The sequence below is a fragment of the Hermetia illucens genome, chromosome 2 (genome assembly GCF_905115235.1).
Source record: "Hermetia illucens chromosome 2, iHerIll2.2.curated.20191125, whole genome shotgun sequence".
Classification (NCBI taxonomy): Eukaryota; Metazoa; Arthropoda; class Insecta; order Diptera; family Stratiomyidae; genus Hermetia; species Hermetia illucens.
The window spans coordinates 128,695,902-128,710,227 of NC_051850.1; the positions used below are offsets into that span (position 1 = coordinate 128,695,902).

General features: G+C 39.2%; 1 protein-coding gene across 5 annotated transcripts in view; it reads left to right on the forward strand.

The window, feature by feature from the left end:
• LOC119649449 (circadian locomoter output cycles protein kaput) overlaps nucleotides 1-6,269 on the forward strand; it is a 33,820-nt gene extending 27,551 nt beyond the window's left edge. For all 5 annotated transcript variants that reach the window (XM_038051600.1, XM_038051599.1, XM_038051602.1 and 2 more), the window contains exon 9: nucleotides 5,456-6,269. In XM_038051600.1, coding sequence (XP_037907528.1) covers nucleotides 5,456-6,109 — 654 coding nt within the window. In that variant the 3' untranslated portion in view covers nucleotides 6,110-6,269. The remainder of the gene's footprint in view (nucleotides 1-5,455) is intronic.
• Nucleotides 6,270-14,326: the final 8,057 nt, after the last annotated feature.

The following is a 14,326-nucleotide window of genomic DNA, read 5'->3' on the forward strand; positions in this document are numbered from 1 at the left end:
AGGAACTCCAGACATTGCGGCTTTACTCCAGACATTGCGGCCTGGGAGAACCAACAAGTCTGCGAACTTGAGAATTATAAGGACCAGCCGCGCCAGATGCGGAAGTTTTACTAACAAGTCAGCAAGCATGGAAGAAACATTCCGTGCAATTCATCGGCTTGAAAATCATAAGTCTGCAAAAACCGATGGAATTACAGCTGAATTGGTTAACCATGAAGGTGACTAAGGTTTTGTGTAAAACCGATGGAATTACAGCTGAATTGGTTAACCATGAAGGTGACTAACAACACTAAGTGGTTTATTAACTAATACTCAAGCTGTGGGACAGTGAATAAATGCCTGACCACTGGCAACGAAGTATTATCTGTCCCACGCATATGAAGTGTAGAAGTTATAAAGGTAGGACGTCGCAGAGTACTCTCTATAAGGTATTCTCCGCTATCTTGTCAGATCTCACAGCCCAATACGCCCAAAATATCATTAGCCCATACCACTCCAGGCAAATCAGCGTTAGATCAGATTTTCTCTTTGTGGTAAGCGAAGGAAAAAGAAACAGCATGATCGCTCTCGAAACCATTCGATATCAACAACGGTCTAAGACAAGGAGATACCTTATCGTGCACCCTTTTAAACCTGGCCCTGGAAAAAGTGGTTCGCGATGCTGAGGTAAATGCGAGAGATACCTTTCCCTTTAAGTCCACCCAACTACTGGTTTATCCTTACGAAATCGAAATCAAAGGGAGAACGATCCGAGATGTATGAGCCTACCTTCATCCAGATCGAGTAAGCGGCAATGAGCACAAAATCCTGGGCTGCAATTCAATGAAGGCAAGACAAGGTGGCAACACCAGCACAAAAAACCAATGAGGTAACAATATCAAATAGCGCTGGTCAAATGAGAACAGTAAAGATAGGAGACTAAAGCTTGATAATTTATCCTATCTAGAGTCGAAAATCACAATCGATAACAGCTGCGATGGTGAAATTCGCACACGGTTGTTGACAGCCAACGGAATTTATTTCAGCTTGGGAAAACTGTTCCACTCGAATCGTCTCACCGCAGGGTTAAAGCTCTTAGTGTGCCAGAGAATGATCCAGTCCTCATGCATACATCGGAGACGAGTTCTTAGCAAGAAAAACTCTTGGCCGCGTTCAAGAGCAAAATTCTCTGAAGAATTTTTGGCTCCCTATTAGGGGGTTGGTGGACCTCGTCGTAAAACCGAGATGTGTGGAGAGAAGGTTGTTCAGGGGGGGGGAGTTTCAACGTCCCGGGCAATTGTTTTTTAACAACACAGATAAATCAACAATAAACTAAGAAAACTAAACAGCAGGTTTTTCTCCAATAAATCAATCATAAATTGGAAAAATCTTTACAGGCACGTTATTTTGTTCGCCCAAAAAGTTGATGAAAATGGCAATAATGAAAGTAGTCACTGATAGAGTTGGGTAAAATCGTAATCATGATTACGTGACTATGATTACGAACTTAATGATTACGTGATTGTAGTTATAGTCAAACTCTCGTGATTATGATTGTAATCACGTAATCATGCAATCATAATCATGTGGTCACGTAATAATAATCATGTAATCATAATCCCGCTGTATAATATTTGTATATTTGTATCATTTCCAGCTGGGATGATCACGTGTTGGTCTTTCTACAGGGCGGAGAGACAGTGTTCTGCATAATGTTCTTGTAACTTACAGTGTTTATTTAAATTTCATTATTCGCAACAGTACAAGGAAATGAAAGTAACTACAACCATTGCGATCGCTTTAATACAGATCAAAATTTGCACTTTTGGGATCTAATGTGGTGGATTTGGCCCTGACGCCCACTTGGAACGCACAACAAGACAAAATATTGCCTGGTGTATTGGCAGTATACGCCTGTTTCATAAAATTATGTCAATTGCCTCTGTTTGCTTCAAGCAACAGACAGACAAATTTCTGTGCCTGTTTCAGAAAAATGTCTGTTTCAAATAAACATTTGTTTTAGATAAATATCTGTAACAGACAAACATCCGTCAGACAAGTATGTGTATCTGTCTCAGACATCAGGCAGACAAATGAGTTCACCAATAGCAGACAAATTTTTCCATTTGAATTTTACTTCACGACAATCGCCACTTATGAAATGCGCCAGATATATGTACATACGTTTCTGAATTGAAAATATTGGTAGATTTGTGCATATTTCAAATTCAATTCTAAACACAAAACCTAATTAGAATCGAGTCGATGTCTATCTGTCCCTCTGTCTGTCACACCCGATTTATTCGGAAACGGCTAGACCGATTGTCACGAAAATTGGTAAAAGCGTGTGATCTGTTGTTCCCTTTACATGCAGCTCCTCATACATGTGAATGGAGGGTGCAACATTTTTTTTGATAAAATGTGGTCATGCGACAAGAACCTATCCAACCGAAAAATCACAGTAGTGCATTTCTAAGAAATCTAGGCCTCAAAATACATCCGGTTCCAATCTGGACAAATAAAGTTAATAACAGTATATTTCCACATTTTAGAAATTTACCCGGGAACCCCCCTTATGTCCATCGCAGAAGTAAGAAATGTGTGAGGCATCAGAAAATTCATAATTTGGTCAAGTTTGAAAAAAATCCTACTATTATAAACAAAGTTATAGGGAGAGAAATTTTGCCATTTTTTTTTAATTTCGTGCATTCTACAGTTCGTATTAGGTCTTCTACTCACTAAAACCACCCTTTCTCATTCCACTCTCCCTACGGAACTCTTACTAAGTATTGCGTCGCGGGGCTGGATCAGCTTTTAACTGCGGCTCATTATGGTTCTCTCCCTTTCTTGTTTTCATCGTAGTTCTTGTTGCCTAAGCTGCTAGTGAACAGCTTGCAGTTACTTTACAACCTGGTTCCAGGCAGCCGTTGACTCCAGCATGAACTCGACAATGTTTTCGGCTGTTAAGCGCCTGTCTGCGAACGCTTTCATTCTTGTTTGGTGCGTGGTGAACCTGGGGCGATCAAATATGAGATGCTCCGCATTCTCAGCCACAATACCCCATCTTGGGCAGCATGGTGACTCGTCGTGACGAAATCGATGTAAATAAGCACGATAACTTCCATGTCCACTTAAGAATTGCATTAAGGGGTCATCCCGTGTGAAGGCCGTTTCTTTTGCCTTTTTTTAGAAATTGTTTGTGAAGAACTGGATAAAGATACAAATACGAATTTTTCACCATATATTAACTAATATCTTGAGCATACGTAGTAATTTTTCCAGCCCGATTTCAGCGTTTGTTATAGAAATACAGAGCAATTTATACACCCATCTCCAAAAAAAGATGTTTTCTGCTGCCACGCTAGAGGGCGCTACGATCATCTTAAAGAAAAAAAGTAAACGGCATTTTAACGTCAAGACTTAACTACAGTCCGTAAACTAGGATTATTAAAAAATATTACAACCTAAACATTTTTTCTGAATTTTGGCGTTTTTTAAGGCTTCTTTAATGAATAAAAAAAACTACTGAATGAATCGCAATTATCCTAGTCTGCGGACCGTAGAAATATGTTCTGAATAAGTCGTGGAAATTTCAAAGAATTTCGTTGGATAGATTTTGGGCTATGGTGGCAGCCATTTTTCAACAAACGGTTTTGAGAAAAAGTATTTAAAAAGTAGAATGCGGTTTTTAGCTATAAAACCTTAACTGACTATTAGTCTGCTATACCTAATCCACAAATCTTAGGTTTCTTCAAAAGACACAGGTACAGCCTTGGCTTCAATTCAAGTCATTCGGACCGATAAATACGAGCTTCATTACGGCGATCGACATAAATCTGGCATGTGACTTATCACGTGTTCAACACTATAATTTCCATTCCGAATATCAAAAAATCACTTTACCCATATATTCTACACTATATCTGGATACAATTGATGCCAAAAAATTCGATTCCCCAGATCTGACGCACGGGATGACCCCCTTAACTCGTAGCTTAATTCCCCATGGCTTCGTTCAAACCATCGCCATCTTCCATATCCGGAATCATGTGTGTTCTGCATAATGTTCTTGTAACTTATGGTGGTTATTTGAATTTCGTTATTCGCAGCAGTACAAAGAAAGGAAAGTAATTACAACCATTGCAATCAACTTAATATAGATAAAAAATTTGCGCTTTTGGGATTGGCTTTGAGCATTATTTAAATTTTTAGGATGATCTAATTTGGTGGATTTGGGGCTAACGCTCACTCGGAAGATAAAGTATTGCCTGGTGTATTGGCAGCATACGCGTATTTTATTAAATTATGTCAATTGCCTCTGTTTACTTCAGACAACAGACAGAAAAGTTTCTGTGCCTGTTTCAGACAAATGTCGGTTTCAGATGAACTTTCGTTTCAGACAAATCTCTGTGACAGGCAAATATCTGTCAGACAAGTGTCTGTATCCGTCTCAGACATCAGGCAGACAGATGAGTGTACCTATTGGTATATTTGTGCACATTTGGAATTCTCACTTTCGGCTTCCTGGGCTTGTAGGAAATTGAAAATAAACAAATTGAAAAAAAACTGATCTCATAGTCAATTTCGGGTCACATAGGTATATATGTACCGTGAGGATTGTTTATGCTTTGTAGGCATATGTATATACTTTGTAGCCATATGCATATATATTCACAGCGAGCCGAAATGACGAATTGAAATGCGCATAAATACATATTCGTACTGTAACTACAGCTGCAATGGTCTCTCGTCCCGTTGTCATGATCACTACAATTATTGTCATGTAATAATAATTAAGTCATCAAAAATTCTATAAGTCCTATCTGAATCATACGTATCTACACATTTTGTTTGATCTAAAGATGTTGCCTGATTTTGTGTCTTAAGGAGAAAGGTTGAGTAAAACAAATTTTCAGTGTCAATAGCAATTGGCAATGTTATATATAGGTCGCTCACTCTCTCATGTTTCACGCAATATCACGAAAAAAAATGTTATACCATCCTTTCGTATTGGCTGTGAGCTTTCCCAATATCATGAAAAAAAATTTTACATCATCCTTTCGCATTGACTGTGAGCCTTCCTGAAACTCTACACAAAATAGCGTCATTTACGATACGTAGATGGATTCACACACAACCTTTAAAAACACTCGTAAAAGTATCTTAGCAAAAAGGCCGCCTTCGCAACGAAATCTCTCTTTTAAATAAACTCAAAATATAGAAGTTTTCAGTTTCAGTTGTTTCCAATAAATTACTCATCAAAGACAGACAAACAGAAATTCACTTATTTTTAAAACGACTTTATCTTATATCAGCGCAAAACGTATGACAGACAGACAGTAAATCGCTTTTAATCAGGTTTTGTTTTACACAAAGCCGTAAAAATGAGGGCAAATATTAGAATAACCGGGCGAAATTTTTTCTCAATTTACTATTTGTCTCTGCATTCATTTCTAATTTATATTTCTATTTTCAGCCTCACACCGAAGGTATGGCACCTGGCGTCGTAATGAACACTTCACAAACTCAAATTCAAGTACAACTGCAACGAAAACATGAAGAATTAGAGCAGCTCATAAGCAAGCAAAAGGAGGAGTTGAGGCTTGTTCGAGAGCAGCTCATGATGGCAGGATGTGGCCTATTACCCTCCATAGTTAATGTACCAATGTCATTTAGTAATACAGTAAACAATAGTCGAAGTATAGCTAGTACAGTTCCTGATATGATCCAGCCCCATCAACAACAATTAGTGCATGCGACTCAAATGAGCATGCAACAATTGACTCCAGTGGACATGCCTCGGCATTCAGGAATGGAATCAGTTGAAACTCAACGCGTAGATGTAGCGAACCTAGGTCCATCGACTTCTGCACAGGATGATGAAATGATTTCATATATGCAATTGGCACCAGTTCCTGTCAGTCACTTACATCATATGAGAATTCAAACGGATAATCAAGCTCAGAATCAAGGACAACCTCAGCCGGAACAACAACCGCAGCAACAAGCTCAGTCTGCTCAGATGCAGCAGATGCCTATCACCAATGATTTGGAAGTTCTCCCATATCAAATGTCCCAAGAGCAATCACAAATTCTATTCAATGCCCCTAATTCACCGGGACATACTTAAAATGATGTGAAGCCACTACCCTCCTTTAAGCACCCCCCTTGTAATATACTGGTCAAAAATAATTTAGGTGCAAGATTTTTTAAAGATACATTCGATGTGTATAGATTACGGCCAAGCAGGGTAATGTACGAATATATAAAATGTTATAATATGAAATTAACTATTTTGTATACGTTTGTAATCTGTGCATAGGAAACATTTTAGAGTTTTAACGTTTGTAATACTTATTGAAAGCGACGACCAGAGTCTGTTTTATACAAAGCCCATGAAATAAAGTTTAAGATTATATTTAAGTGAACAACCGAGCTTAACGAAACAATAAAATTTTGCCAAATTTTACATTCATTCATACGTGAATATAGAGTACATTCTTTGGCAAAGCAAAACGATTGCTAGCCTATTTAAACTTAATTTTATAATTTATGTATATATATAACATTATAATGGATATTTTGAATGTAGTGTGTTGTTGCGATCAAAGCGTACGTTGTAAGCATGGAATGGTGCGCAATTTATACCGAAAGTAATAACTTTCCTTGGATGATAAGGCATTTAAAATTATTTGTAAATTAATTTTTACATAACTGAAAATAAATATATGATGAATGAAATGCGAAGTGAGGGAACCATTGTTTCATTGTTGCACTCCACTGTTCTGTACCAAGTACCTTTGGGACCACTCATCCGTTGGCTAGCATGGTGTTGTCATCAATGGAATTGTCGCCCCTTCTTAATCCACCTTCCGATCACATTGCGTACGGATGTCAGGCCAGTGCGCCCATCAAGTTCTTCTTTGGCCTGATTCTAGGCCCGCATACCCCGATAATAAGCACCGGATGGGTATTGACGAAGGCTTCGAGTTTTTGAGTAACAGTTGGGGTCCCTTTCCGTGTATTACTCCCATATAATAATAATAATCACTGGCGCAACAATCCATATTGGATCAAAGCGTTGAAGTGTGTTAGAGCACTTCATTCAAGACCTTAAGGGTGCACTACAGCACCCTGTAGGAGGCAATGTGGTCAGCATTGCACTCGACCGAGATGATTTGACTCAGGTATTCATTCACACCTAAGTCGACTGGTATCCGATGTGTTGATTGAATTTAAGAAGTGATCGCTTAAAAATTTTAAATGCCTCCACTGAGAAAGATTGGTTTGCTTTATCATTTTCTGCTAGAATTAAAGTCAATTTTGAGATCCAGAGTATTTTCCGCTGAAAACTTAAACTTAAAGATTTGGTTTGTAATATTCCAACAAAAAGCTTCAGATGAAAATTCCGTTTAATCTTAGAAAGGTGCAATTTGAAATAATAAGTTATAAGAAACCTGTTAACCTCAGTTAACCTTAGCCGTCGAACCAATCCAGAAGATTTGGAGCAGAGGGCCATATCAATAAAGATTGTGAAGATGGCCCAAATTATACAGTATGCAAAGGGAGAAGAGTATGGACTATAGCCACACTGTAGGCACTGTGGCTGATTTGTCTCAACCTGCGACTCTATTTCCATCCAATCCAAGCAGTAATAAGCAAACGGTAGTTGAGCTCAATTAGTGCATGGCACTTCCAGTTACCGAGGAGGAACTGCGAAAATATTTGGTAGGTTCGTCAACAATAATTCCCCAGGTTTGGATGACATCCCTAACAGAGCTTTTAGGCTGATAATGAGTACTAGGCCCGATTTTTTCGCCAACACCTTTTGAGGCTGCCTAAAAGCAGGAATATTCCTTGCTCACTAGAATAAGCAAAAATTGGTGTTGCTTTCCAAACTCAGTAACCCTGCAGGGAAGCCAAGATTATATCACTCGATCTACCCATTACATTCAATGGGGGAGATGGTGGAGATAATCGTCTACAATAAATTGTTACCTATCGTCGAAAGGGTTAATGGCTGGCGGGAGCGCCAGGATGGGGTTCCACACTCCAACTTTACGGTGGATACAATAAGTATGGTGGTGAGCCTGGCAAAAGGCCAGTTGAACTGAAACTGTAGGAATATTGCCGAATTTTGGACGGCGCGTCAGCTGTGTGGGTGGATGCTCTTGCATATTCTTAAGTGAACTTGGTTCATGAGCTTCAGAAGGTCTGTCTGTCTGACTCGTTACTCTGGAGAGAGAAATAAGTGTACGGTACCATGCAAAACGTCAGGAGGGGCAAACTGGACGCAGGAATGCGTCAAGGCCAAAGTTGTATGATCAATGCAAATGAGATGAATTTTTGAAGGCTAATTTCTGACGGTATATCCTGAGCGGAGACACTTAGACATAAACTACCACCACCTACTTGGTTGTTAGAAGCACAGCTTTGAACTATATTATCCATCCCATATAACAACACAGAACAGTTTCCACTTGATATTGATTCGGAGACAACTGCATTTGCAGGTTTAAGACAAAGCAGCGAAATCAGATCTCACGAAGTTAATGTGTCGAGCAACATCCAGTTCGGTACCACAGACGCTTTCGATTAACCAAATACGATGGCCCGTTTGACTGAGAGCCTTGCCTCTTTTTCCAAATCCAGAGCCATTTGATCAAGGTCCTGGAGCCAACAAAGGAGCAACCAAATGTCATCAAAGTAACCGAGGTGTTTTAAAATAATGTTATAGTCCATTAAACTTCTCCACGTCCTCGGTATAAGGCAGCATGAAGAATGTCGCCGATAACAAGAAGGAATAATGTCGGCGATAAGACAACGATGCTACACGTGACACTTTCCGCCACCATATATCGCTTTGATTAAAAGCTATTAGTTTCTCCGGGATTCCCTTCTTGCGGAAAGCAGCTTTAAGGTTAATCGGAGGTGAAGCAAAGACCTAAAGTACTCGCATTCTTTCAAAATGATCCGTAGGGTGTCGACATCAACACAGAGGTATCTGGAGCGAAAACCAACCTGATTTCTGTCGAGAAAGCTTTCGAAATATTTTTTGATGCGTTCCCTTATTAATTTAACTATAAACTTTGTGACACGCAATGATTTCTCTTCTCCATGAAGGGGTAGTCCGTATCCTATTGTTGCGGTAATTAGCCATTCATCCACGTGAGGTGAAACCTCGCCGAATGTGATATGGTTAAAAACCGTGATGAAGTGTTCTTTCTACCTTTTTAGCTGCTTGTCACCGTGAAAAAAGAGTCGAGCGTTAATGTCCTTCGTAGGACCATCGAAGGTTTTACGACCAAATGCAAGCTCTTTCGTGATGGGTTTTTCTCGTAAACTTCTGTAATCATTACGTTCTGCAGCTTCTTTCGTTTCTCTGAACAGTTCAAAAGCAAATTCCCTTTTATAACAGCGTCCAATACGCTCAACTTCCCGGGATTCTGCACGGTATCGGAATTGGAACGCAACAAATTCGTCACCACCCGCAACTCTCAACAGACCCGCCAGCCTCTTTCATTTATCGATCCGCTTTGACGATTGCGAAATTAGCCTGATTTTAAACCGCCTTTTCGGGACGTGCCGACGACTTACCTAGCATCCAAGCAGAGATGACGGTCCAATGCTCATCAATATTCTCAGCCGGGTTGTTTGGCTGTAGCTGCATAAACCCACAAACCACCCACCATTATCATTACGGTCGTCAAGACACATGTCCGAGCGAGGTGTTCTCCGAGCCCATCTTGGTATTTAGATTACCCATCACGATCACAATGTCAACTTTGGGAAGCCTTCCCAGAATTGCGTGTAATTGCTTGAAGAAAGCAACCTTCTCCGCTATATCGGAAGTCTCTGCTGGTGCATTGTGATGCTTCTTAAGTCGCACCAGAACCTTATTGTGGAAAGTCTGTTAGAAACCGGCTACCAGGTAAAAAAACAACCCGTCACCAGACTCGCGTCTGCCACCACTTAGTTTTCCAGAGTAAAAAGACACATTGCCGCAAGCAATAGAGGAGTATTCTCCTCTTTCTTCGATTAGGGCCAGAATGTCCAGTCAACGATCATAGTCATGGGGTCAAAATGAAAAGAGGTAAAAGACGAAAACAAGCTGGATAATAATGTTCCAATAGAAGCCCAATTTAAATTTAAACAAATCGAGGAAGATTTCAAGAATATTCCTCATGCCATATATGGGATACGGTTGACTATTAAAAAGAAATTATATAAGCTAAACTTGAAATGACAAAATATTACCAGTCTTAACTATTTAATAGGTGTAGGACCTTGCAGATATCAAGGAAATTACACAGTAAATATGACCATTAAATAGAAAGAGCCATGAGATATTGCTTATCAAACATATTAAAAACAAAAATATAATGAATGAAACTGTTTAAAAAATTTTAGAAAAAGAAGAGGACATTTGCAAAAAGACTTCTTTTTCCATTTTATTATCATCATGAATAATTTTATAATAGATTTAATGTTTTTGACGTAAAATATAGTAGCGCAATCCATATATCACGTATGCTTTTTATGTAATGGGCTCTTTTATTCAAACCGATTTTGGCTCAAGAACTATAACAAAATAATAGTTATAACGACAAAATTTACAAAACAAGTTACATATCATTTCTATACTTAAGACACTGTCAAAATAATCAAAACAATTTAATTTCTTGAATACTAATAGCATTTTAGTTTATGGCTTTCTTTCTCTCTTCCTTGCATAGGTGATTCGAAGCGTTTCGACAAATAAGATCTGCAACCATTGCAGCCATATACTGACAAGTTTCGGTTGTATTGCCGTACTATTAACGAACCATTGAAGGCAGCCCTAGTTTACGCCGAAATGTCAAAATTAAATATAACACAGTAGAATCCCGATAATTCGCATGGTCAAGGGATTGGCCATACGAATAACCGATGTACGCATTATTGGAAATCCACTGCAATAAACGGTACGAGCGGAATTTTTCCTTATGCATTTGTACTATATTAATGCATTTTTCTTTTGCAGGACCACCAATTGATCGAATGAATCACGTAAGTTCTGCCGTGGAGTGGGTGAGCCTCTTAGGACGTAGATGACGTTGCAGCACAGCATCGCCAAATCGACACACTACGCGCTTATTTGTATAGCAAAGAACAGGCCCATCGCTTGCATGCGGCATTTTGTAAGGCAGATTGCGTGATGACTCTATTTAACTTGAACGATCTATCTCTCAATCCTTTGAGTGGGGTGAAGTCAGACCAAGACCAAGATCGAAGGCAATGCAAAATCAAAGAGCGGGTGGAGAATGACCAGTGCCGAGTCTGCGGTTCTGCATCAGAGACGCTAGACGTTAGTTGACAAGACGGGTCACTCTGTGCATATCATTGATATTCCTATCCCACACAATGGCAATATTGAACGAAAATACGGGGAAAAAGGTTCAGAAACCCAAAATCAAAATCATCACAAGAGGGTGGTTGTAGTACCCATTGCCATAGCCATATTGTCAGCCATAGATATTGTGCCTAAATGCATTCATAATTCATTTGAGGTCCTGGAACTATCACATAATTTGGTTCAAATCATGCAAATATACATCATTCCGCAAACGTGCTCTATGTTCTAGACGGATTTTCCCATTAACCTGCCACCCAAGCCCCAAGAAGACTATATATAGGTGATTCGTTTGGGGGAACACAAACAACAAAACTATCTAGGCATCATCGACACTCGCGGCAGATAGTTACTTTGTACCTAATTCGCATACACACAATGACGTTTCGTTCCGTTCCGCCCTTAGTGCTAGTACTAGGTAAAATGTAGCATCTGCTGAGACTATAAGAACGCGAAAAAGTAATTGAGAAAATATAACGAAATTATCAAATACCAGAAGAAGTTTGTACATCGCTTTCCCTGAGCTCTACAGTAGACAGGAAATATCTTGTTAACTTCTATTTTTCTTTTTGTAGTATGATTTAACGAATGGAAGGAAAAGGATGAAATTCGCTCTTAAATTTGATTGAATTATAATAGATAACGGGCGCCTAAGTTTGCAGTATCAGTCAGCCTTCTATCTAAAAAACTCCCCCGAAGTCTATACAAAATAGTTCCTCAATTCATGGAGAGCATAATCTCACTTAATTTTCAAAAAAGCCTTTAATTCGATAAAGGCCAGTAATGATACCTGTCCATGTCTGGATCAAGTTGGCTCACACCCCCAGTAGTAGCCCCAGATAACCATTAGACAACCGTCATGTGGTGAACAAACATGAGCGGCGCCTAGCGCACACTGTAATACAGAGACTGGTGAACCTAGTAAAAGGTATAAATTTCACCAATCCATATGCAATGGAATATATACCCCAGGTGGCAGACCAGTTATACTGGAAAATCCACCCTCTCTGGACATTTTATTACCTTTGATCGACCTTTTTTAGTAGGAGTTCGATGGTTACAAAATCACCGCCGTCGGTAAAAAATGTAACCCAAATAACAAAAGAATACCACGAACACCAAAGAAGGAGAATCTAATACTATAAAACCAGCTAGTAATGGAACCTCACGAAATGGATAATAAGAAGCTACGCGAAAATCAAAATGCTACAGCAACAAAATGAAATCCTCAATAAAATAAATCGGGCTAGATCACTCCAAGCGAAGTGCTGCAGCTCTAGTGCAAATGAATCAAGGAGATACCATACTTATGAAGAAGAATTGACGAGGGAAACTGACTGGATCTTGCAAACAAGAAGAGGATCTAAAAAAAGAAAGGCAGACGGAGCGAGAAAGTGGAAAATCAAACGAAATTGGAAGTGAAACTTCTTCTGCCGATTAATATTAGTGGAATCGATAAGCACCAAAAAGATAAAAGCTTCCTATCGGCAGCCATGATAAAGGAGTACTCAATCATAGCTTTAAACAACGATGTTTGGAAAGTACACACTGTGAACGCAGATCACTACAGAGCTCTCTCGAAAAATCTGAACATGCAAAAAATCTAATTGTACACGTATGAAGACAAAAACAACAGGTCTATCAAGGTTATGGTTAGGAGACTCTATCTAACGTGCCAAAAAAAACGACATTGTAGAAGACCTACAGAAAAAAAAGGTTTTAAGATCCTAGGCGTTGTGAATTTATTGAAAAAAGAAAAAAATCAATGAAAAAGAAGAAACAATAATCAATAAGCGAGGATTCCTACTGTTCTTGCTTAGTTTCGGCAATAGCGAAGACCCAAATAAAATTCACAACTTAAGACCTATCCTTGATATGAAGGCGAAAATAGAAGGACTGAAAAAAGTCAGCAACCTAATACCCCAGTGCAAAAGATGCCAATGTTTCAATCGCACACGAAGGTGTTGTAATCGAAATATAGGTTGTGTGAAATTTGCTGATGACCAGTAATCTTCAAAATGTCCATAAAACAGAGCTTCCCCTGCAAAATGTGTAAATTGTGAAGTAGCGAAATAATTGCAGAAACTGAAACGTAAAGGACTGCTGCATCAAAGTTTACACCTCCCGAAAAACGACAAACTGAGCCATGCAAAACCAACCCAACGCCTGTTGTTAGATCCGAGAAATAGAAAATAGGTGGGAAGGCAGGGTTCACTAACCAAAAAATGACGATGGTAACCAAATAGTTGAAACTATTATAGTTTAGATAGACTTGACGTCGAATGGATGCGGACTCCAGACTCCTTTATCCCTGAAAAAATTGTTTAGCTCAGGCTAAGCTTCTGTCCCAACTGTGGGCGGATTTACGTTGGATATAATTCGCACCCTTGACCCTTGTTTTGCGAATTATAAAAGGGAGCGTATAACACCTACGAGTCGGTTCGGTCACGCTGCTTTCAAGGCAGAGGTGAGGCTGAGTCTGATGAGTTGTCTCTACCCTGGTACCAACCCGTAGTCATCTTCGTCCGTCTTTTGAAAAACAGTAAACAAACAATTTACAAACTTAAGCAGTATAACGGAAGGAGACAAAAATATAAGGAGAAAACCAAATGAGAAATATCCCGAAACGCATAACGTGGAATTAAAATGGACTGCAACAGCACCTATAAGAGTTGAAAGTCTTTTTCAACACTGAAAAAAAAATTAGACATATGGCTTATCTCAGAAAGCCGCCTTACGGGGCTGACTAAACGGGGAATGCTAAAATCCGCGGCTTTTGTTAAAATCATGCAACACATCTCAGTGACAAGACGACTACACTCTTCGCTAAAGAGGATATTATAATTTCACAAGATGCTCTATGAAGTAGTCTATATTGTTGCAAAATTTCATGATCCTAGAGTAAACTTAAGGGGGGTTTTCCTGTCAGTAACTAAAAATTATAGTAATGTACTA